The sequence below is a fragment of the Orbicella faveolata genome, unplaced genomic scaffold (assembly GCF_042242905.1).
Source record: "Orbicella faveolata isolate gen_17 unplaced genomic scaffold, um_ofav_v1 contig_24, whole genome shotgun sequence".
Classification (NCBI taxonomy): domain Eukaryota; kingdom Metazoa; phylum Cnidaria; class Anthozoa; order Scleractinia; family Merulinidae; genus Orbicella; species Orbicella faveolata.
In genome coordinates, this window is record NW_028301552.1 from 17,072,319 (window position 1) to 17,098,475 (window position 26,157).

A 26,157-nucleotide genomic window follows, 5' to 3' on the forward strand; every position below is an offset into this window, starting at 1 on the left:
TATTCGATTTAGTAAATGCTGAAAAATTATTCTTTTAATGTCCATTATGACAACATGCGGAATTTGATAGATCACTTCCCAATGAAGATCACCCCTATTCTAAAACAAAGTTGCATATTTGTGACGTGCTGAAGGATAGACTTGAACAATCTCTATACGTTTGCAATACAATATCGAGGAGTTGATTGAGTCGATAGGAAGAGTATCATCCTTTAAATAAAGAGTGTAGTTAAGCTTAGTATACCGAGAGTTAAATGAAGTGTGTAAGCATCATCTTTGTAGTTGATGACCTTTTTTTACTTGAATGAAAAAAGAGAACTAACAGTAAGTAATAAAAATTAACATGTTAAAAATTAACATTAACAAAATTTGAGGCTACCAGGCTTAAACGGGACACAACGGATTTAACACACTTTTTCCATAGAAATTAGGACGACAGGTGGACAGCACTAAAACTGCAATGCAAGAGAAACTTAGCACTGTAATCTTTAGAAAAAAAGGTCAGAAAGTTCAACCATGCGTCGCTTTTCCTCTGAATCGTAGTGGTCTCATAACTCTATCCAGTTGTTATTTCAAGCTAGTTTCATTTCGCGATCGACTTCCGGCAAAATCTTGATAAGGGTTTGTTTAGCTTTTTTCACTTGGTCAACGATTCAATGTTTTCGTTACTGTGCGTGTTCACCGTTTCTTAAATAGACTAATCCAGTTTTCGTTAGCGAGCCGTACTTCGTGTACGTTTGTCAATTGGCGGCTCTCAGGAATTAGTCGAGTCGTTCCTGTACTGCTGAGGCATTCACCTATAGCATTAAACAAATTTTGTTTTTTCTTTTTTCATGCGGCCATTTTCGACGAGAGTGCCAGTTGAAAAAAGTTGACTGCCATGGCATCTTTGAAATTTCAGTTCTCTATTTAAAATAACCTGAAATTGGGCTGCTTTCAACAAATCAGCCTGGCGAATGTTTTCAGTGATTAAAGCAAAAACACGTCCAAAGCACTCACGCGAAACAATGCGACGACTTTAGTCTGGGTGGATAAAATGATCGAAAATAAAATTTCATTCTAGCTACTGCCAGCCTACAATGTTTTTCCAATTTAACTTTGTTCCTTTTTTCTTTTGCCGCGAACGTAATTGTAATTAAGGACTTGAACTTCAGAAGAGTGAGTACGAATTCACAAGCATGAACAACTGTGAATATAACTTATACAGGAAGCCGCATTTACATTGTTCGTTGCTCTTGTGTTGTAGTCGAGAAAAAAATATTTTCCTCCTGAAATTCTTCAAGTGTATGGCAACTCAAAACACTTCCAGTTCTCAGAGACATCCAGCACCAAAGATCGAGGATCAAGTTTAGAGTCTGGAATGCCAACTTACATTCGACGGTTACTGTTGACAACAAATATGATTTCCAAGTAATGAACATAATACATATGATTTGAATACAATAAAGAAGCACTATGAGAATACTGAAATAGATTTATGTTGACAGTGTAAGTTGAATTTCTTTTTTCCAACATTCATGGTAGGTCTGGTTTGTGTCAAGTATCACCCCAGGAGAGAGACAGGGGGCGTTCATTCGAGGATAAAAGATATTTCTCTCGAGCAATTCGCCCTTCTTCCCTTGGCCGTCGTACCGTCGGTATCTCGCAAGGAAAATCTTTCCCGTTCCCCCCATCCCCTGTTACCAGACATCGGATTTTTCGATTACATTCAGTAATGTGGGTGCGTCTTTTTCGCCCCACCTTTGCTGAACAATGTAAATCCCGTAGATGTGTTGCTACAATTTAAGTGTCCTGGATCAAATTAAACACGCCACATTTGTGGCCAAATTCATCCAATCCATGCGTTTAGTTTTATTGCGCATTCTTCAGCAAACTAGTGCGACTTCAAGCAGAGTTACCGTTCCGTAGAGTCATGCATCGAGATAAAGTGGGGTTCTGTAAATTTTGAGTTTACTAGCCGGATGATCAATCAAGCGTCTCCTTTTTCGAAACACAGTAGCATTTGCTCTACTGTCCGCTTAATGTTACCTCAATTTACGGTACATTTACATTTTTTGTTAAACTATTCAGTCAAAAATAACTAAATATCTGTAAATATTGATAACAGGTTTTTTTATAGAAAGGCCCGTATGGCATCATTAGCAGCTATCTCAGCATCAAGCATAAATTAAACAAATCGAAAAGTTTTACCAGAGTCGCCGACCTTAAAACGCTACAACAAATATTGTTTCTTGTTGGGGGTATTGATGGCGGAATGGTTTTCATCCCTGCAGGTAGTTACACTTGCACTAATTTCAATAATTTAGGATTTTACTTTTTAAAGTTTTAAAGGAAGGCGATGAGAATCTGTTTTTGGACGGGAACAGTCTGTACACTGCATTGCACTGCATTCAGGGAAATGCACCTCAGGTCACGTAGCTGCACTAAACAATATCTTGCAAAGTATATTTACCTTTCCTGTGATCCTGTCTGTTTTGCTTTTTGTCCTGTATTTCCTATATTTTGAATCGCAGTTCTCATATTTACAAAAATTTGCAGGGTTCAGAGTATTGTTAGCACCTATGTTTTTTCATCTTGGACTCGGCATCCACTTGCCAGCTCCCAATTTAAAAACAAAGAATCCCTCCATGTGGAATGGTAACGCTCAGCTCTGAACAAACAACTTAAACATGTTAATTTATGTCTCACGATTTAGTCTTCATTTCTACAGTATCATTCTTCAGTATTATCACGTTTGTTCTATTCTTTGTTATCTGCTGTTTTAGTCACATATTGTAAACACCCTTGAACTGATTATGGATACTGAAGTGTTCAGTCCAAAACATGTTTTTTAAACTCAGACTAGGCCTACCGCTTTGTTTCTGGCGCAAACTCAAAATATGGCAGGCAAAAAAATATACGGATTCGAAAGAAAATCTTTTAAAAGGGAAAACCCTCCGGATTCAAGAGTTTTTCGGATTCACGGTTCCCACTTCAAATTCTCCATCCAAAATCTCCGGAGACACAACCAAACGGGGAAGTTGTTATTTCGGATTCTTCTACTTGTGTGTCACCGACAAAAGCAATCCAGTACTAAAACGTTGAGGATTCGTCATGAATTCGGAACAATTTCCTCTAGTGTAAGCCTATCCTCAAAAGTTGTGTCGTTTTTCTTAATTGCTTAGCAACCACTTCTGTAGTTTGATAAAGTGTAATCTAAAAACTTGCAGTCTATAGTCTAAAAAGACAGAGCTTTAACAAGATTTTAACTCGTGGTTATTTTTTGCTGTTCATAAGAAAATACTAACAAGGAATCATGTAAAACTCGCCTTTGCAAAGTCGTCATCGTAAGGACGAATTCTTTAAGAAATAATTTCGTTGATGACCAGACGGGGACGAGTTTCCAGAGTTGCGTGATGACGTCAGTGATAAGTAGTGCGCTCAGTAACCCCATGTGGAAAATCTGCAAGTCATTTTCGAAGTCGTCGTCGCGTTCCAATTGTCACGCTAGGCATATTTATTTTTACTCAATTTTAGTTATTTATTTCAATCAAAATGTTAAATAAGCTCTTGATGGTGGGGTAAGCCTTGTTCATTCCCTTTTTCAGTAGTATTTCATTCGTTCAAATACTTTCGCACACAATTTGCACACAGCTCTACAGTACAGCGCAGATTATTAATTTCCAACCTTAATAATTCGGTCATTGCTGTATACTGTGCATAGCAGTTTACTAGGACCAAAGTAAATCTGAAAAAACAAGAGATTTTGGCTGAGAGATACAAAATAAGATATAAGCCTTAGTTACTGCTCACTTATCATGTGCTTATTCAGGCCCCATCAGCGCAACAAGTTCTTTGGGGACATTAGAACAAACAAGCACCACCGAAGCGTCAGCCATTGTGCCCACACCGACAGCTGTATCAGGTAAATTTGTCTTGTCTTTCCTTTGTCTATGCATAAGCTATTTCTGTTTTCTCTCGCTTACCTATTATCCAGGCAGAGAAGTCGAAGAAAGGTCTCTAAGGCTCAGTTCAAACTTTGACCTTTACATGTACGGAGCCTAATGTCGCTGTTACGTACATGTAAAATTCGACACCTGAATCAGATACGATCAACACATTTGTATTTGGGTCGACCTTGTTGTTCTATTCGATTGCGCCAGTCGAATAGAACGGCCAACGTTCGACTTCGATTCAGACGTTGAAGTTGACAAGTGCAGATTCTAATGCATACATTAGAGACACATTACATACATGAAAATTATAAGAGCGGAGCTCCGGCGGTCCAAAGGGCGGTCATGCGGAGCCTCATACCTATATAGGAAAGAAAAGAAAACCCATTAATTGATTTTCTCATGGTTATCATGGCTAGCGGTATTGCTCGTGGGCGAGTACCCATGACGGTGACGGGGTTTCCCAAGATGGCGGCCATACTCCAGCTAATAGGTTGACAGAGACATGCACCCTTCGTTTGTACCGTCCTTTTTTGATATTGGACATCCATGTTATGATCGATTGACACGTGTGTAAACAAGGTATCTGCCAACCAGTATCACGTGACCATATCGCTGGCTCATGTTTAGAGCTCATCGAGGCCACGTGTTTTTTGAAGTTGACCACTGACCAAGCACTGGCTTTTCGATTGGATAGCGGGCTCCTCTCGGGTTAACTTGTTGTAAACAGGGCCAGGTTGTCCAGAATCCGGTTAACGTTAACCCAGGGCTATAAAAGTCAACCGAAGTATAAATTTTCCTTGTATACAAATGTTTCTCACGGTTTGGTTTAGTTTATTTTGGGGACCTTGAGATTATTCAAACTCAAAACAGAAGGCCAAACAACATAAACAGAAAACCTCACCGTAAAGTTACAAAACTCAAATCAAAATTCTCGCTTATCCTGGGTTACCTTAATCAGGCTTTGAACAACCCCGCTCAGGAGCTCCGCTTTTAGGCTTGGCTAAATCTTTTATTACTTAAAATCTACACCTTGAAGTAAGGTGTCGTGCGCAAAAGAGGATGGCGGGAAAGGAGAGACTTGTTCGTCATCCTTGAAAACAGTGTTTCTGCCCAACTGGTGACAGGATCGAGGAAGAGTCGTGATGTTACCTTGTTGAGATGAAATCAATACTGGTCTACCTAATAAAAACTCTCTTTTTCTGGATCGGAAATCAAGAAATAGCTACATGACACATACCTGGTATTTTGAAAAAAACTGTGACCAAAATAGCGTTTACCATTTGGACTATTCACCATTAATACGCAAAAAGTATGGTTTAAGGTGTTTGAACTTTACGCCAAATCAAACGAACAGATCTTTTACTCTTGTGTATTTTACTTCACTCTTGTGTATTTTACTTTGGTATTGGCTCCTTTATTGCAAATCCCTGGCTTTCAATGTTCAAGCTTTACCGATTTTAAATCCTTTCAAGTATCGTTTCCATGGAAATATCGATTGCCCTAAAAACACAATAACAACCTTTAATTAATCTATTCCGAATAATTGGGGTGTTATTTTGATATTGATTTGACTAAGGGAAGACTGGTATAAAGCTGATAGAAAACACTAATTACGGTCCTGAAGAAAGAGGATGTTTTTTTTAAAATAATGGTTGACTAGATGTGTCTGTTTTAAAGAAAGATATAACCCATGGTTACTGTTAGTTTTTCATTTGCTAATTCAGAGTCCATAAATGGAACAAGTTTCTTGGGAGAATCCCATCTAACAGTCGTCTCGAAACATTGGCCATCGTCGTCAGCTATTCGGCCCTCGCCGACGTCTGTCGCTGCGTCTTCTTCTTCTGCATCAGGTAAGCCTGTCCTTTCTAAGCGATTCGGTAAGCTTGTCATCGTATTCTCGACGGTATTCAACTCAAAACAAAGAATATGCCATTCTAGAAGATGTTGATCTTTCATAGATTACTAAACAAATCTTCAATATAAGTATTATTATTTTCACACGCCTCGCAACTTTGAACACTGTTCCGTCGGATAAGAAATCAAATTGCCGCACATGCGTAGAAGGGTGCCAAATGCCATTTAAATACTGACAGATCAGAGATGTTTGCTTCATGTACGTAAAGAAGAAGAAATTCAGCGTCGTCTCATGCCCTGTTAACCATCGTTTAAGTTTAATAGGATAAGATTTCTACCATCTCTAAAGGAGGTCATTGGTTTTTTGGAAAGCTTTCGTCAAGCTCAAGGTATTGACATAGTCGTCGTATACGAAAAATCTGGCACATCTGAAGCATTTTGGCTTTGGCTAAAAGACGGGAATCGCGAAAGTTTCCCAGTCCAGTGTCGTTCCCGTCCTCGCATCGTAATGTCCCTAATGTTGCTCACAATGATGCAGGGAACATATATATCAAGCACTCAAATTTTGAAACAATAATTTGTGATAACAAAGGGGTTACAGGCCTACACAACTCCTATCCACGTGTAATAGCCGCTTTGAGAGTTTTGCTCGAACTAGTATATCTTTGAGGATCGGCGGGGGATCTTTGAATATTTCGCTAAGCAATAATCCTATTTTAGGAGGACATTTCACCAGAGTAGAGCCGTTAGAGGTCATAGGTCTGCGTGGTTTCCTCTGTTATCCGCGTGTAATTTGTAGAGTTTGACACCTCTGGTTTTTGCCACGTGCCAGTTTTTTTTGGCTCATTTGCATTGCAAGATATGTTTTAAGCTCTCTAAATATTAGCTCTGGAGAAACAAAATTTGAAATATTCCATGAACAAGTTGGTTACTTGCATTTTGTATTATTACGCCCGGCCCGGCTGTTTGATTAACTGTTGTAAGCTATGCTGCTTCTAATCACGGGTGTCATATTTATCTTTGACCCCTTGATATTTCGCCCAGAGCTAACCTATGGTATGCTAAGAATCGTGATATAAGTTTAAGGTTCTAGAGTTTTTACAGTTTTGAGAAAATTACGAAGAACCGTCGACAACCCGTGAAGCCGAAAAATAACAGAAATGAGGTCAAATTTCATGATCAGATAATCGAACTCGCTTGAAGGCGCATAGCAAGTTATGTTTTTCCTTAGTTTATAATTTTACTTAGGAGGTATTGCTAAGCTGCTTTGGTGGTATTTTAGACTTACAATTGTAATTCCGAATTCCTGGGGACCAAGCGAAGAGAACCGAAATTTCTAGACTTTGAAAATCAAAAATTCCATACCGTTTTCAAACATCTTAAAACATACTCGGTATCATGTAGAATTCTTTCAAAATTTAATTGTAGCAAGTAAAAGAGCTGTCTTTGAACCTGATATAATTTTTTTCTTGGCAAAAGTTATTCCCGAGGCGAGCGGGCCTATGCAAGTTGACCTAATTTGACCTTTCGAAGAGATTTTGTTTAACCAGGAAATGTAAACAATTTGACTAGCCTTAGCTCTGAGCAAACTATTGAAAAACCTTGCCATTTCCCATTAAAACTACCCAGTAAACCTGAAATAATACTACGATGACAGCTTACCTTCCAAGTGGGTGTTTGAAGGCAAATAATTTTGATGTTCTTCGCTAATTTTCCTGTGTCTTGCTGCCGTGCTCAGCCACCGGCCTTTTCATACGGGTACAGCATTTTCTAAGTGTCACCTTTCTCTGGCTCTAGCAGTATTTTTGCAGGACCTGGCTCCATGTCTTGCATATAAAGCATCCTATGGGTATCTATTGAGTTTAGTATTTAATATTTCTAATGAAAAGAGGCAAGAAGTGAAGGAACTAATTGAGCTGAAAAATAGACCCAGATCGATGTCACCAATCTTTACATCTAAGTAATCACGTGCCGCAAATACATCCCCGTGGATATTTTTATCTTGCTATTGCTCATTTCCTCATTTTCTTCCTTACTAGCATACAATGTTTTCGTTTTGGTTTTTTGAAACTTTTTTATTTGTAATCACAAGTCTATTTCGAAGGAGAGCTAATTGTATGCAATACTTTGAATCGGTGTATATACACCCAACAAATTTACTTTTCCCATTTTCCAGTTACTGTACAGCAAACTAGAAATCCTATTTAGTTTTAGCTCCAAAAGGCAAATGCCTGGGCAGGTCCATTGCTAATAATTTCCTTAAGCTAGATTAAAGGGAATAGTAATATATATCTGAAAAAGGGCTGGTTACTGGTCGCAAAGCGAGTTTTTGTAATTTGTATTATTGTATTTACCAATTTGCCCATGGCAGGTGAACACGCAAATAGGTCCCCTTCGTGGTGCATCTGACTTTTTAGGAATTATGTTCAACAAGATACCATTTGATGCAGAAGTAGACGCACGCTTTTATATGATTTTCGAAAACTATCCCTTTGGAAACTGAAAATGATTTGTTTTTGGGTTCGCACAAGACATGTTTCTTTTCGTACGAGCAAAGAGCACGTAAAACTGATTTGAGAGTTGCCATAGAGAGAGGTCTAAGTTTAAAACACATAATTACCAAACGCAAATAGATCTGTGGCAAACGGTTTGTTTACCTCTAAAAAAGTTCTAAATATAAAATTCTCACGGCGTTCGAGCTGTTATCTTTTAAAATCGAACTTTTCGATCGCTCGCCCGATAAGCGAAGCTAGCACGTGCGAGACTCCTAACTTTTTAATTCGGCATCCCGTATAATTACGAGGCATGTGTTCACTTCTGCCGAAATTATGGCATTTGCTCTGCGTCATGGGTTGAAAAATTGGAAGATGGAGAGAAATTGCTCGTTTCAGCAGCTAGTTGGTGGCCAATGCGGTCAAGACCCTCGAAGCACTAAAGTCCAAGATTTAGTTCCCTTGCTAGCTTGTAACAAAGATATATCAAAGTGAAAGTGAAGAGTGATCATCGCAGTAAATTTTCCAATTTAAGCAATTGGGAAGAAGAAGCCTGAAAAAATCAGGAATTCAACGGGATACGAACCCGTGACCTCCGCGAACACCGGTGCGATCCTCTACCAACTGAGCTATGAAGCCACACACAGGCTTCTTCTGTCCAATTGCTTAACTTGGAAAATTTACTGCGATGATCATTCTTCACTTTCATCTACAACCGCAGTTCAAATATGAATTATTTCATATATACTCCACATCAACGATAGATCACGCCACAAAACCTCTGTCATATAGACTTTCTCCTTAGAATCCATCTCACTAAGATGCCGCAGGGGATTTATATTAGTTTGCGCTCTGCACGGAATTTGTTTTCCTGCTTGCACCCGCGCAATTTTGTTTTCAAAATCTTCCAGTCCCCCCCCCCCCAACCCTTTATTAAAAAAAAAATGGAATGGGCCGTCCTTTAACCCAAATGCATTTTGTTTTCACTCACTTTAAATCCAAAGTTAGCACAAGGGTGGGGGAGGGGACTAGGGGGAGCAAATAGGGTGTGGTTACGAACTCTTAGCTATTTTCCACTACCCACTGAACTGAGCAATAGCTGAGTGCGCTAAGGAGAAAAACGGGAAGTTTTCCGTTTTAACTCGAAAGAAAAAAGTATTTTGAGCGAAAGCAATTGAGTGAATTACTGTATTAAATATTTGGAATAAAAGACATGAAAAAGTCTTGTGTATGTTTATATCATGATGGAAAATCTTAATTTGATTGTTGTAGTGGCCATGTAATAAACGGTTAAATGCATTGCCTCCAACATCAACAAGAAAAAGAAATTGTTTGCATAGGAAAACTTCTTTCCCCCTTCCCCGTCAGGAAAAAAAAAATTAATCACCTGGTCCGGAAGTAACGAAGGAAAGATTCCGTTACACTCACTACAACTGAGATGTACGTTTTGTGCTGAGGAATTTTTTTTTATTATACAAGAAAATAAATGAATATCAAGAGGTTGCTCAATGAGAGGTAGATAATTTAGCGTTTGTATTGACTTTCCGGAAAAGTGTTGCACACGCTTAGCCTGGAACCGGCGTACAAGGTCGATGTCAAGATATGACCCTAAATTATAAAACGCAGCAACAAGAAAGCAATGGAAAAATTAACTGAGAACATCAAAATTATTTGCCTTCAAAAACCCACTTGGAAGGTAGGCTATCATCGAAGTATTATCTCAGGTTTACTGGGTAGTTTTAATGGGAAATGGCAAGCTTTTTTAATGCTTTGCATAGGAAAGCGAGCTAAGGCTAGTCAAATTGTTAACATTTCCTGGTTAAACAAAATCTCTTCGAAAGGTCAAATTGGGTCAACTTGCATGGGGCCGTTCGCCTCAGAAATAACTTTTGCCAAGAAAAAAAACTTATGTCACGTTCAAAAACAGCTCTTGTACTTGCTAGAATTGAATTTTGAAAGAATTCTACATAATTTCGGGTGTGTTTTGAGATGTTTGAAAACGGTATGGAATTTTTGATTTTCAAAGTCTAGAAATTTCGGTTCTCCTCGCTTGGTCTTCAGGTGTTCGGAATTACAATTGTAAGTCTAAAATAGCATCAAGGCAGCTTAGCAATACCTCCTAAATAAAATTATAAACTAAGGAAAACCATAATTTGTTATGGGCCTTCACGCGAGTTCGATTATCTGATCATGAAATTTGACCTCATTTCTGTTATTTTTCGGCTTCACGGGTTGTCGACGGTCTTTCCTAATTTTCTCAAAAAATGTAAAAACTCTAGAATCTAAGACTTATATCACGATTCTTAGCATACCATAGGTTGTCTCTGGACGAAATATCAAGGGGTCCATTTTTCCAACCTTGCGCCACATTTCGTCAATCTCACGCGGTCCCCATAGAGAGTCGCTCTTAAGACTGTCCTCTAAACTCAAGCGTAAACGGAATGTGCGTAAAGTTTTTGCCATGAAAAAAAAAAAAGATCACGTATTGTATTGCTCGACCAATTTCTGGTGCTGTTTTTCCATGGAAATCTCCGTGTAAATGTTCATTTAAAAATATTCATGTTATTGATGTTATTGTCAGCCAGTGAAAGCAGAAATTGTTTTTACGTTCTCGCCAGTCGTTGGATGTTGTCCTTCAGTAGCATTTTAAATGAAAGTGGTAAAAGTTCAATTGAGGCCTTACACTACTATAAGATGAAATTAAAATCGTTTAAAAATCCAAGCTTTCGCCAATCTACGGCATCATCAGGTGTGTTCAGAGCTTTTAGTTCTCGCATAGTGCCACCCTTTACCAATACAATAGAAAACAGATTTGACAACTCTGTTGAGCAATCAGGGCAAGCGTAGTATCGCAGTTATTTTATAATTTTAATAGTAGCATTAAATATCACAATACCATGAACTGACGTTATTTTGTCGTTTAGTTCCTGGTTATGTTCCATGGGTGTATGGATATAATAATGGTTCCAACTCTCTCGAGATTACCTGGTCCCCTATACCTGAAGAAGATACTCATGGAGTTCTTCTTGGCTACGTGGTGTATTTCAGACGTTATCGTTCCTACGAGAACTTCACCCCTGTCAAAGTGAACGCAAGTACCCAAGTATTGAGGATTACAGGTCTCATGGAGGCCACGAGATATGAAATCAAAGTTGCAGGTCGTACATCTGTTGGAGAGGGTCCTTTGCGTACCACATATGAGAGCACAGGTTGGTAGCTAACTGTTGTGTTTATTAATGAACGATTTCCTAAATAGCAGTCGTGAAGCACTTGAACGGTTTGTTTTTCTTATCCAATGAAAAACTACAAGCTGATTGTCACAAGTTTATGTGCTCAGCCATTGCACAGTATCACACTACAGGTTTACTTACATAGGCAAATTTGGTGCTTTTTTTTCGGGCCATGATCTTCGCCAATCTTGTGGGATTTGAAACACCGCAGTTTTGTGTAACCTGAAGTGTCTTCTCTCGCCCCCTTTCAAGACACTACTCAATCAATTAGGCACAGCAATCCTGTGAGAACAAACGTTTACCTAAAATGTTCAATGTCGTATTAATTTGTAGTCTCACCCAAAAGGCTTGATTTAATTAAAGTGTCTGGCTACAGGTTTTATTGGACCATTCCAAGAACTTTCGACGAGCTTTTTACCGGTAAAATCGGATCAATATAAAAATTACGCCAGTTACTGGAAATAGGATTGAAAAAAAGGGACAATTGGCGAAGCAGATGTGATATGGAAGAGCTAGTTGACTAAATCTGTTTTACCAGCAAGGACGACCAGGCAAACGTTTTGCAATTTTTGTATATATTCAATTTTACAGCTTGTGGACGGACCTTCAATGGTACAAGAAGTGCAATCAATGTAACAACCTCATACTATGCGGGATATTGTAACTGGGAAATCCATTCACCTTTAGTGAACTCAAGCGTACTTCTCGTTGTTCAACGTTTCCAAATGCAGTATTGCTGGTAAGAACTTTGGATCATTCCATTATTGTTATGAACTTACTTCCATGTGGTTGTGTTACCAGAGGCAGCCCAGACCTACTGTATGTGGAATGAATTTATAAACAACCGAACCATAACATTTATGTCTTCAAATCTTCTGAAACAAATGATAATGCTGAGTGCTGTATTTCCCGCGCTCTGTTTACTGGGCCAGAGGATAAACAATCAACAAGAAACGTGTTGAATTGTTGAAATATGGCTATGAGCCAAAGGCTCATAGCCCCTTTAATTGTTGATGTAAGTTGAAATAATGTATAGCTATGAGCAAAGGCCCATAGCCACCTCATTACAAAATTTTATTGAAGGACTTATATTGTCTTACTTCACAAACAAAGATCTTGCCCAGCAAAGGTGAGGGAGACCAAAACGCAGACGCAGGCTTCTAAGGCCAAAAAGAAGCGGCCAGGCCACGGGGAGGAGGTAGGAAAGAGCAATCGCACAAGCGTTACTACGGAAGTAAACTCTGTGAAACACACAGATATTTCAACCGATTTCTAAAGTCAAATTCGTATAGGAGCGAAATATTCTTCCAGTTTTTGATTCAAAGGAGTCGATACTATCAAACCATTCCGTAGTTGAACATAATTTATTGGTCATAACCAGTTAGTATTGGAAACTTGATAAAATTTGTCGCTTAGGCTTCCAGTTGAGGTGTACGTCAAATAAAAACGTTTGTGTTACAGGTGCAAGCATAATAATAGTTCCAACCGTATGTTGTAAGAACATACATACAAGAAAGTTGCTCTTTTGTACTAAAATGCGGGAAACTTGCTAAAAGATTCAGTTTCCCATTCCAACAAGTTACAGTAATCAGCATTTTCGCCGACTGAGTTATTTGGTGAGAATGATTGAAGTTGTCCGGATAGCAAAGTGGATTGAGTAATAAGCCCCTTCCGTTTCCTTTTGTACATATACATTTACTAAAAATCCCTGAAACTTAGCGAAAATCAATAACTGATCTAAACGCATGCGTACTATGTTATTATCTAGGTTACTTCGGGCCGTTCGTTTCTAGAACTTCACCGAAATCAGGTGACCTTGGAGGCCTGGAAGAAAGCCGTACACCATTTTTTACACGCCATCTTTCGACATGCTATGTAACCTGGCCTACATCAAAAATGTAAACACAACGGACTTCTTTACGGTCGAACTCGACTTTTAGTCATGAAATATAGATTTATTTGACATCAAACTAAGGTAAGGAGTATCATGAAGTGATTCTGTGAGAGCTGAATCGACTGCTTTACTAAATGCAGGAGCGGCCTAGTTAATTCTACCGGAAGTCACTATTGAGAGCCTATCGATAACACGCAATGTCGTTTTAATTATCCCGTAAATCTGGAAACATGCAAAGTCCTCAATCTTCTTCAGCCATTTGAGGTCAGTAACTAACATTTGTTTGTTATTTCTTCCGCTAATAACCGGAAAAATTGCCAGTTTACCCGTTAAACGGTCTTTCAGCCGGTTAAATAGCATGTCGAAAGTTTCTCGAAAGATGTCGCCTATGCACGTAACACTGGAAGTGGATGTAAACGGAATTTGTTCCCTTTTTGCTACCTTATTTTCCATTATAAAAGAATTTAAGGCTGGCTATAAGGCCAACTCGACGCGAAGCTCAATAAATTCCCGAATAATCAACGGATCTATTCCAAATTGCGATCAGCTGAACCATGTATTCCGTGATTTCCTGTATATTGGTCGCTGGCTTCCAAAACCTATCGCAACTGCCCGAGAACCACTAATTTATCACCAAATTAGCTTGACCTATTAGCTCCGCCATGAACTATATTATCGATGGTTTGCTTTCCTCCAAATGGTAAGTCATTGTCATGAGTCGCGGGGTTTTTTTTTATAAATTTACTCCACAAACAGTATGTCTGGGCTGCTTGTAGAGTTAGTCGAAGAGGAAGAGCATTTCTTTTTCATACGGTGTATATCACACTCCATACTTATGAACATAATCTGGTCATATTCCTAAGGGTTTTGTTTACTCTAGATAAACAGCTGTGGCTTCTTTTAATTCGTTAATAAATCATTGTGATTGCTGGTTTAGCAAAATTTTCGTAAATGTTTTGCAGACGACCAAATATTTTATTTGGTTTTCGCCTCGTTACCTGTGGGCTGTCTGCACCTATCTTAAAGGAAAATTCTGCCATAACTGATTATTTATCGTTGAAAATTAAAGACGTTATGTATAATAGTAATATATCATGTCAAAATACTACAAGGCTGTAAGCTGAGTTGAATTTATTCATCAATTTCAGAGCGTTTTCTGTGTGTTTCTCCCTGCTGTATTTAGGAATGGTTATGTTACAACTCGCAAGGGCCAAAGCATCAACCTTTGCGGTAAAAAGGAACCATTTGCAATTCTCATTCCGGGAGGCTATGCCCATGTCGGACTTTACTTGTACTATTATAATTATCATACGACATTGAAGGCTTTGTATTTTGTGATGAGCTACACAGGCTTAGATGGTAAGTTAACCGTTTGACTAACAATATACCAGAAGTATTAAAACTGAATGTTTTCTGTCTCATTTGCTCCTTTTAATGCAAAGCAAAATGTAGAAAATACATTTTGCTACGTTAAAATTTATGTGGTTTTGGACCGATCAGAAGAGACTATTTAGAATGGAAGTAATATAAGCCTTCGAAATGCCTGAGGTTTCTGTTTCCAGCCATTAACTGCCTGTTACTTAGATGCGACAGAATATCACAGGTGCAAAAAGGGGGCTGATTTAAGAAAAAAAGACAAGCAAGAAAAGATACTAAGGCAGGTATTTCAGACAATGAAGTGGAAAAAGGTGAATTAGTTGTTCTACAACAAGAGGAGCAGTATAGGTCTGTAGTCTTATGCTAGCTGTGACAAGAAAATCTTCACAAAACAATCGATTGGCAATTTGTTGAAATTTATATGCAACTGTGTGTATATCAGCTGAAGGTTGTGGTGTTTTGAACTAAAAAGTTGTGGTCAAATTACTTCTTTATACTAACTTGTTTCATATTTGTTGATTTTCTAGCTTCATATCAACATGACTGGAATGTCACAGTCGGCAGCATCAGTTCTACAACAGTCAATGTCAGTTGGTTGCCTTTGAACACCAGCAGCTTAAATTCCACTGACATATATGGTTATGTAACTGTTTGCATACGCAGTGGTAGCAGTGACATTCTTCCGTTGAGTGTAGAAAATCCTTTATCATCAAATACCGTGGTGCGCAATCTGAAACCCTACAGCAATTACGAAGTCAAGGTTGTTGCTCTCCTCAATGATCGAGTAACTAATGTAGCAACACTGAAAAGCAGCGAGAAAACTGACATACGTACGAAAGAGAGCGGTGTGTAATTTTGGTATTTATGTTTATTAGTTATTATGTTTAAATTTGCGAGTAGTTCCTGTTTCCTTGTAAAAGCGGTGAGCACAAACTGAAAAGAAAAAAAAAAAAAAAAAAAAAAAAAAAAAACAAACGCGATAAAAATAGGGCAGTTGGGAAAAACATAAGTAATAGACCACTCTTTCTATGGGTTTACCGGCGTAATAAACCCACGCGGGATGTTGGGAGAACGCGAGTAAAACTTGTAAATCATGAGCCGTTAATCGTGTTTCTAGGTGGGTTGCAGACTTCTCCTGCCTTGGAACCTTTGAAAGTAAATTGCCCGGGAATTCCACGTCCTAACCACTTTAATTTAAAACCACTTAAACTTTTCTTTTTTCAAAGCTGGTTCTAAACTTCTTTAAATTTATTTTCTGAAATCTGGGTCTGAGTATACTGAAGAAAATTTAAAAAAATAGCATATCTTAGCTCGTTGTTGAGTTATAATCCCGTTTTAAGTTACAATCAAAGTTAGATATGTTACAATGTTGAAGTTTAAAGAGAGTTTAAAACCACCTAAACTCTAGATTTTTTTAAGATGATTATGAAATTGTTTAATATGCTCAGAAATGGGTGTTAAAATACTCAAGAATGGGATTCCGTAGGTCGTCGCTAAGTAATAAGCACGTTTTAATTTAAAACTAAGGTTACATAGGTTACACTGTTGCTTCGCTGTAGAATATTATTTTAGCACCAACTGATATAGGCTGCTAGTATATGTATTGATCAATCACAACCTACATGTGTTGTTTCTTTACCACTTCCCTAAACTATTCCATGGTGTCTATAGAGATTTTTGTGACTAAACGCTCGCCGCCTCCGTAATCATGATTACAAACTACTGTTTTTCTTTTTTCAATAAGAGAGCTTTGCGTTTCACAATTGCATCAAAAGAAATGTTTCTTTGTCGTTTAGTTCCTGGTTATGTTCCATGGGTGTATGGAAACAATAATGGTTCCAACTTTCTCGAGATTAACTGGTCCCCTATACCTGAAGAAGATACTCATGGAGTTCTTCTTGGCTACGTGGTGTATTTCAGACGTTATCTTTCCTACGAGAACTTCACCCCTGTCAAAGTGAACGCAAGTACCCAAGTATTGAGGATTACAGGTCTCATGGAGGCCACGAGATATGAAATCAAAGTTGCAGGTCGTACATCTGTTGGAGAGGGTCCTTTACGTACCACATATGAGAGCACAGGTTGGTAGCTAACTGTTGTGTTTATTAATGAACGATTTCCTAAATAGCAGTCTTGAAGCACTTGAGAAACAATGAGAAACTACAAGCTTGATGTGTTGATACTTATTGTCACAAGTTTAGTAGCTTAGCTATTGCACAGTACCACACTACAGGTTGACTTACATAGGCAAATTTGGTACTTTTTTTCGGGCTATGATCTTGGCTAGTCTTGTGGGATTTAAAACACCGCAGTTTTGTGTAACCTGAAGTGTCTTCTCTCGCCCTCTTTCAAATCATTATTCAATCAATTAGGCACAACAATCCTGTGAGAACAAACGCTTACTTAAAATGTTCAATGTCGTATTAATTTGTAGTCTCACCCAAAAGGCTTGATTTAATTAAAGTGTCTGGCTACAGTTTTTACTAGACCATTCCGAGCACTTTTGATGAGCTTTTTACCGGTGAAATCGGATCAATATAAAAATTACGCCAGTTATTGGAAATAGATTGAAAAAAAAAAGGGACAATTGGCGAAGCAGATGTGTTATGGAAGAGCTAGTTGACTAAATCTGTTTTACCAGCAAGGACGACCAGGCAAACGGTTTGCAATTTTTGTATATATTCGATTTTACAGCTTGTGGACAGACCTTCAATGGTACAACAAGTGAAATCAATTTAATAACCTCAAACTATTCAGGATATTGTAACTGGGAAATCCATTCACCTTTAGTGAACTCAAGCGTACTTCTCGTTGTTCAACGTTTCCAAATGCAGTATTGCGGGTAAGAACTTTGAATCATTCCATTATTGTTATGAACTTACTTCCATGTGGTTGTGTTACCAGAGGCAGCCCAGACCTACTGTATGTGGAATGAATTTATAAACAACCGAACCATAACATTTATGTCTTCAAATCTTCTGAAACAAATGATAATGCTGAGTGCTGTATTTCCCGCACTCTGTTTACTGGGCCAGAGGATAAACAATAAATACACAAAAAACGTGTTGCCAAAGGCTCATAGCCCGTTTAATTGTTTGTGTAAATTGAAATACTGTATAGCTATGAGCAAAGGCCCATAGTCACCTCATTACAAAATTTTATTAAAGGACTTATATTGTCTTACTTCACAAATAAAGATTTTGCCCAGCAAAGGTGAGGGAGACCAAAACGCAGACGCAGGCCTCTAAGGCTTAAAACAAGCGCCCAGGCCACGGGGAAAAGGTGGGAAAAGGTGGGAAAAAGCAATCGGACAAGCGTTACTACGGAAGTAAACTCCGTGAAACACACAGATATTTCAACAGATTTCGAAAGTCAAATTCGTATAGGAGCGAAATATTCTTCCAGTTTTCGGTTCAAAGGAGTCGATACTATCAAACCATTCCGTAGTTGAACATAATTTATTGGTCACAACCATTAGTATTGGAAACTTATACAATTTGTCGCTTAGGCTTCCAGTTGAGGTGCATGTGAAATAAAAACGTTTGTGTTACAGGTACAAGCATAATAATAGTTCCAACCGTATGTTGTAAGAAAGTTGCTCTTTTGTACTAAAATGCGGCAAACTTGCTAAAAGATTCAGTTTCCCATTCCAACAAGTTACAGTAAACAGCATTTTTTCCGACTGAGTTATTTGGTGAAAGTGATTGAAGTTTTCCGGATAGCAAAGTGGATCGAGTAAATGAACCCTTACGGTTTCCTGCTGTACATAAACATTTACGGAAGACCAGGAATTAAAATCCCTGGAGCTTAGCCAAAATGAGTAACTGATCTAAACGCATGCGTATTCTGTTATTGTCTAGGCTACTTCGGATACTCCACCGAAATCAGTTGACCGTGAAGGCCTGAGAGAAAGCCGTACAGCATTTCTTTACACGCCATCTTTCGACATGCCATGTAACCAGGCATACGTCAAAAATGTAAACACAACGGACTTCTTCACGGTCGAACTCGACTTTTAGTCGTGAAAGATAGATTTATTTGACATCAAACTAAGGTAAGGAGTATCATGAAGTGATTCTGTGAGAGCTAAATCGACTGTTTTACTAAACGCAGGAGCGGCCTAGCTAATTCTACCGGAAGTGACTATTGAGAGCCTATCGATTAGACGCAATGTCGTTTTGATTATCCCGTAAATCTGGAAACATGCAAAGTCCACAATCTTCTTCAGCCATTTGAGGTCAGTAATTAACATTTGTTTGCTATTTTTTCCGCTAATAACCGGAAAAATTGCCAGTTTAACAGTTAAACGGTCTTTCAGCCGGTTAAATAGCATGTGGAAAGATGACATGTCGAAAGTTGGTCGAAATATGTCGCCTATGCATGTAACACTGGAAGTGGATGTAACCGGAATTTGTTCCCTTTTTGCTACCCGAGGTATTATCTATTTTAAAAGAATTCAAGGCTGGCTATAAGGCCAACTCGACGCGAAGCTCAATAAATTCTCGAATAGTCAACGGAGCTGTTCCAAATTGCGATCGGCTGAACCATGTACTTCGTTATTTCTTGTATATTGGTCGCTGGCTTCCAAAACCCATCGCAACTGCCCGAGAACCACTAATTTATCACCAAATTTGCTAGACCTATTAGCTCCGCCATGAACTCTATTATCGATGATTTGCTTTCCTCCAAATGGTAAGTCATTGTCATGAGTCGCGCGGTTTTTTTATAAATTTACTCCACAAACAGTACGTCTGGGCTGCTTGTAGAGTTAGTCGAAGAGGAAGAGCATTTTTTTTTCATACGGTGTATATCACACTCCATACTTATGAACATAATCTGGTCATATTCCTAAGGGTTTTGTTTACTCTAGATAAACAGCTATGGCTTCTTTTAATTCGTTAATAAATCATTGTGATTGCTGGTTTAGCAAAATTTTCGTAAATGTTTTGCAAACGACCAAATATTTTATTTGGTTTTCGCCTCGTTACCTGTGGGCTGTCTGCAGCTATCCTATACGAAAATTTCTGCCATAATTGATTATTTATCGTTGAAAATTAAAGACGTTATGTGTAATAGTAATATATCATGTCAAAATACTACAAGGCTGTAAGCTGAGTTGAATTTATTCATCAATTTCAGAGCGTTTTTTGTGTGTTTCTCCCTGCTGTATTTAGGAATGGTTATGTTACAACTCGCAAGGGCCAAAGCATCAACCTTTGCGGTAAAAAGGAACCATTTGCAATTCTCATTCCGGGAGGCTATGCCCATGTCGGACTTTACTTGTACTATTATAATAATCATACGACATTGAAGGCTTTGTATTTTGTGATGAGCTACACAGGCTTAGATGGTAAGTTAACCGTTTGACTAACAATATACCAGAAGTATTAAAACTGAATGTTTTCTGTCTCATTTGCTCTTTTTAACGGAAAACAAAATGCAGAAAATACATTTTGCTACATTAAAATTTATGTGGTTTTGGACCGATCAGAAGAGACTATTTGAAATGAAAGTAATATAAGCCATCGGAATGCCTGAGGTTTCTGTCTCCAGCCATTAATTGCCTATTACTTAGATGCGACAGAATATCACACGTGCAAAAAAGGGGGCTGATTTAAGAAAAAAAGACAAGCAAGAAAAGATACTAAGGCAGGTATTTCAGAGAATGAAGGGGAAAAAGGTGAATTAGTTGTTCTACAACAAGAGGAGGAGTAGGTTTTCTTGTCTTATGATAGCTGTTAGAAGAAAATCTTCACAAAGTAATCGATTGGCAATTTGTTGAAATTTATATGCAACTGTATGTGTATCAGGTGAAGGTTGTGGTGTTTTGAACTAAAACGTTGTGGTCAAAGTAGTTCTTTATACTAACAACGTGTTTCATATTTGTTGATTTTCTAGCTTCATATCAACGTGACTGGAATGTCACAGTCGGCAGCATCAGTTCTACAACAGTCAATGTCAGTTGGTTGCCTTTGAACACCAGCAGCTTAAATTCCACTGACATATATGGTTATGTAACTGTTTGCATACGCGGTGGTAGCAGTGACATTCTTCTGTTGAGTGTAGAAAATCCTTCATCTTCAAATACCGTGGTGCGCAATCTGAAACCCTACAGCAATTACGAAGTCAAGGTTGTTGCTCTCCTCAATGATCGAGTAACTAATGTAGCAACACTGAAAAGCAGCGAGAAAACTGACATACGTACGAAAGAGGGCGGTATGTAATTTTTGTATTTATAACTTATTATGTTTAAACTGCGAGTAGATCCTGTTTTCTTGTAAAAGCGGTGAGTACAAACTGAAAAAAAAAAAAAAAAACATCCCACGCGGGATGTTGGGAGAACGCGAGTAAAGCTTGTAAATCACGAGCCGTTAGTTTTGTTTCTAGCGGAGTTGCAGACTTCTCCTGCCTGGGCACCTTTGAAAGTAAATTGCCTGGGAAGCCCACGTCCTAGCCATATTAATAACCTCTTGAGAAATTTAAAACCACTTAAACTTTTCTGTTTTCAAGGCTGGTTCTAAACTTCTTCAAATTTTTTTTCCTGAAATCTGGGTCTGAGCATACTGAAGATAATTTAAAAAATAGCATAACTTAGTTCGTTGTTGAGTTATGAGCACGTTTTTTAAAAGTTACAATGAAGGTTAGATAGGTAATTACATTGTTGAAGTTTAAGAGGCGCCCTCTGTAAATTTCAACTATAGCCATTTGGACCAGAAAAAATCAAATCCTCAAACTTTCTCAGATGAATGTTCTAGATAAGTGATTCACAAAAATATAACTTTCAGTGCAATTCGATTCGTATTTTAGCGCTGGGGCCACCATCTTGGTTTTGCACATTTTAACAATTTCCTATACAAAGAAAACGATGTAAATTCGGGTAAAAACCCTTTATTCGAGACAAGCAAATGTTTCTTGTTACATTGAGAGGCTGTTTTGGCAATTTGATCATCATGTGATTTTTTTACATAATTTTAAATTTTTCCCCTTTAGGACTACTCATGAAGCGCCATAAAAAAGGCGAAATTTAAAGGAAAATATCGCTAAAAGTACAGCACCTGAGATCCCAAAACTACCCTCCACTTAAAGAGCAATGTTTCACTTGTAAAAACATGCAAGAAAATTTTGGGGCAGTTAAAACTGTAAAATGTTAGAAGAAGAAGTTTAAGCTGTTCTTTTGTCAACAAAGACCGCCGTTCTAATTAGTATAATAAGGTGAAAATAACGATGCACAAAGAAAATAATAATATATTCCACTTACCTCGCGACATGTCGACTACTGGATGTTCCACGATGCCTCATGTTATATTTTCAGTATGTTTCAGCCACATTTTCGGTGATTAGTGTACGAAATCACTCTCAGACATCGCCACGGTTAAGCAGATTTCAATTCTCCGAAGCCCGCTTCATAACATCTATCAATATTATTTGTCTTCGTCTCGTAAGCCGCCGTTTACAAGAAGTTTAACAATTTGCTGAGATCCTAACTGACTCAGAAGCCTGGTAGCAGCTTTTAAAATCCTCCTCTTAATCGAGGATTCTCATCAAGAACTCGTTTAAGCTCAGTTCCGTTTTGATCTGTTGTGCACCCGCCATTATTCCACAGATTGCGTTACATTTGACAAATGTACATTCCAACGGGTAGGGGTAGGGTGGGTAGGAAGTGAAAATGTAACCGACATTAAAGCCATTTTACGCACTTCTGTGGTTAAACTAGTAACTGGCTTTCCCAGAATGATTTGAACATGAGCTTCTGCTTGGAAATTTGAGGCATTTTCTAGGTTATTTTTGCAGGGTAGGTGGGAAGGGGGGAGGGGGGGAGGGGGAGGGGGAGTCGTGTATTGTATTAAAAGAAAAAAGAAAAAAAGAAAACGATAGACAGTATCAGGTTAAAAGATTATGATCTGTGTATAATCTCTTGATCAGATTCATCAGTGAGGCCCTACTAAGGGTTTTCAGGATACTGAATATTTGGGTAAAAGGTTAATAGGATGCAAGAAATTTAGGGGAAATGTTAACGGGGTAGAGCATGTTTTTACATCAGATGAAACAGGACATTAATTGAAGGATACAAGATATTTAGGACAAAAATTAATGGGATAAAGGATACACCGACACCTCCCCCCCTCTACTACTATGGGGCCTCAAGAATGATCTGCTATTTACGATAAAATAGAAGTATCTCAACTGCTATAAGCATTTATTCTGGACTCTTAGTACTTATATCACGGTGGGATATGAAAGTTTTGTATCAGATTTTAGGGGTTTTGAGGTTAGGTAACGCAGCTCTTTGTTAGTAATTTCGAAGCCCACACTTGTTACACTTAATAGGGACCTTAAGATACGAGGACGGGAAGGCCAGGACGGCAACGGCAGTGGACGTGGGAAACTTTCGCGGATCCCGTCGTGTCGCCAAAAACAAAATGCTTAAGATGTGCATTTTCGCAAAGGACGGCGACGTCAATAATTGGAACCTCGTACAAGCTATTCACAGAAGTAATGACATCCATTAGACTATAAAAGAGATGATAGAAATCTTATCCTATTAGGCTTAAACGATAGTGAACAGCGATGCTGAATTTCTTTTTCTTTATAAGCGAAGCAAACATCTGTCAATATTTTAATAGAGAAACCATAATTTCCGTATGAAAAAATTAAACGAACAATCTGATCGACCTGCTTCAGATGGCTTTTTACCACTAAAGCGTTTGGGAATTCTGTCGCCGAAGAATCCTGTCTTTTGTTGAACGTTTCAATTTCCATCTGTAATTGTAACAAGCATTATAAAATTCAAACAAACGTTGCATCAAGTTCCGGGTAGTATAAAAACAACAACTAAACAGTTTGAAAATGTGTATTTTATTTGCTCGATAGATGCTCCATGGCATTCATTCTTACAACAATTTATCAACTGTACTTACACTGTTGTATCCTCAATGCATACAGTTTGTATTGAGCTTGCACACTCGTGATAGCGTCTGCACAGTGGCTGCAGAAACACAAACGAACAGACGAGGAATATTTTCACTCACATTTTCGTATCTCAGCGTAGTATTCTACACTACAACCACGAAAACTGTGAATGCTATAAACATTTCTATCAATATAACTGAAAATAAAGTCGATTGGAACAGTTATCGGGGCAAAACAAGTGCAAAATACTCACGTCTTCGATACGACGGCTAGACGGGCGAAATGGCGTCCTCGACGAGATGAGGACGGCAGTGAGATTAGGCGAGAGTTCTCGTGCGCATGCCCGGTTGAGTCAATTTACTTCCGGTAGCCATCCTAGCTCGTCCCATCCTGGTATCTTAAGGTGCCTAATAGATAGATAAAGACGGGGCTGGAGAAATAAACAGAGAATTAAATGTGTCCCAAATTCTGTACCGTTTAGCACGAATTTCTTACATGACAACCTTTGTCTGCAAAGAGATCGAGGCACAACATTCCACACTATATTTGTAAACAACTATCCTAATCTCATTGACAGCCATTAGCTTTTGACGAGAATTTTCATTTATTACAAATAGAATACGGATAGAATTCCAATAAAAAGCCTCTTACTTTTTTTTTTGGTTCAGCATTACACTTGTAGCTACTTGTGTCTTTCGCTGCCCGAAATGCCATCAAATGCTGCGAAAGGCAACAGACTGACAAGTAGTGCTCACGAAGTAATGATAAGCGGCGTTTTATTGAAACTCCTTTTTCTAAGCGGTTCCACTTTTGCCTCAGATAAGGAAATTCTCAGAAAATTAGTGAAGAACAATTTACAGTACGGTTCATGTTGACTTGTTCCTGAAAGGGAAACCCTATTTGACAAGGCCAAATATGATATAGCGACAATCGCGGTGTTCACCCTGTCCTGACAAATTCTACCCTTCCAGTCCCTGCTGAAGAAATTAAGCCTAAAGGCTGGGCCCTGAAAGTGACGAAAAAGGCCACTCGTTTCAATGAAAAACAAAAAAACTACCTTGAAGCCGGAAAAGTTTTTCTCGGGTCAGGAGACGGCCATAAAAGTCGAAGCAATTACTGTAGCACAAAAGATGAGGCGCTCAAAAGATAAGGCCAGAATTAGGCGGTTCACCTGTGATGAGTTCCTGACTCCTCGCCACGTTTAATCCTTGTTCTCGGGAATGGCTTCAAAGCGCAGAAACAGACAGGAGAAGGTCCTCCAAGAAGACACAACAGCCCCTGAGAATCAAGCTGCAGATATTTTTGTCAAGTGTCAGTTAACTCATCCAATTGCTTATGACTCATTCAACTTGTGTGCCTTAAACGCATCTATAGTGTCTTTAAAAAGCTAAATGTCAACATAAGTGCTTCGCTTGATAGATGCGGGTATTTTAAAGCGCCCTGCATATGGATTAAAACTAGTCATGAGCAGACATGCAGCTGTGCTCCATCACAGAACTGAACGACGTCAACGGCTGTGGGGTGTCTCAGGCTCATAACGAATGGTGCCTACAAAATGCAAACGTGTTTTCGCCAGATTAAGAAAACGTGGAAAAAGTAGATCTTAGCCAGGGTTATTAGAATCCACAAAGAAAACTGGGGGTAGTGATTAGCGATATGCTGCTTTTCTGGTAATCCCGGTTTTAGTACAGGCCCGTAAGTTTAGTGCGAAATTTGTTTCGGCCACAATAGGATTTTTCTTTTGAGTCGCACGCTAGGTAGGGTAGTTAATTACGTCAATCCAACCCAAGCGCGCGCCTGGCGTTTAAACCATGCCTTACGTGATGCACAGACCGCGTGCCCACAAAAAAGAAGGCACCGTCGCTAACTGCCCTTCAGTAATTTTCTGAGCATTTTCTTTTCTGATGCAAAAGTGAAACGGCTAACATAATATAAGGAGTTTCAATAAAACGCCGCTTATCATTACCTCCTGCGCACTATTCGTCAGTCTGTTGCCTTTCGCAAAATTTGATAGCACTTCCGGCAGCGAAAGACACAAGTGTCCTGCTTTATCTGATCTAAACATGCTCTACCCCATTAATTTCTCCCCTAAATTTCTTGCATCCTATTAATTTCTCACCCAAATATCCAGTATCCTGAAATCCCCTAACTCACTGATGGCCTCACTGATGAACTGACTCACCTCACTGGCCTCACTGATGAACTGATAAAGCTGATCAAGAGATTATACACAGATCACAATCTTTTAACCTGATACTGTATATCGTTTTCTTTTCTTCTTTTTTTTTTTTTATACAATACACGACCTCCCCCCCCCCCCTTCCCACCTACCCTGCAAAAATAACCTAGAAAATGCCTCAAATTTCCAAGCAGAAGTTCATGTTCAAATCATTCTGGGAAAGCCAGTTACTAGTTTAGCCACAGAAATGCGTTACATGGCTTTAATGTCGGTTACATTTTCACTT

The 26,157-nt window shown here is 38.6% G+C and overlaps 1 protein-coding gene and 1 long non-coding RNA gene across 3 annotated transcripts in view; one reads left to right on the top strand and one right to left on the bottom strand.

The window, feature by feature from the left end:
* LOC110043096 (uncharacterized) overlaps positions 1-26,157 on the top strand; it is a 390,873-nt gene that overhangs the window by 11,889 nt on the left and 352,827 nt on the right. For both annotated transcript variants that reach the window (XM_089292808.1, XM_089292810.1), the window contains exons 3-12: positions 3,812-3,904; positions 5,660-5,785; positions 11,206-11,490; positions 12,103-12,250; positions 14,589-14,764; positions 15,310-15,627; positions 16,579-16,863; positions 17,477-17,624; positions 19,957-20,132; positions 20,681-20,998. In XM_089292808.1, the coding sequence (XP_089148934.1) occupies positions 3,812-3,904; positions 5,660-5,785; positions 11,206-11,490; positions 12,103-12,250; positions 14,589-14,764; positions 15,310-15,627; positions 16,579-16,863; positions 17,477-17,624; positions 19,957-20,132; positions 20,681-20,998 (2,073 nt within the window). The remainder of the gene's footprint in view (positions 1-3,811; positions 3,905-5,659; positions 5,786-11,205; positions 11,491-12,102; positions 12,251-14,588; positions 14,765-15,309; positions 15,628-16,578; positions 16,864-17,476; positions 17,625-19,956; positions 20,133-20,680; positions 20,999-26,157) is intronic.
* On the bottom strand, positions 23,621-24,099 carry LOC149110667 (uncharacterized). The gene is made up of 2 exons (XR_016208162.1): positions 23,946-24,099; positions 23,621-23,768 (listed from the first exon to the last, which is right to left on the bottom strand). It is a non-coding gene; the product is annotated as an uncharacterized LOC149110667 (long non-coding RNA).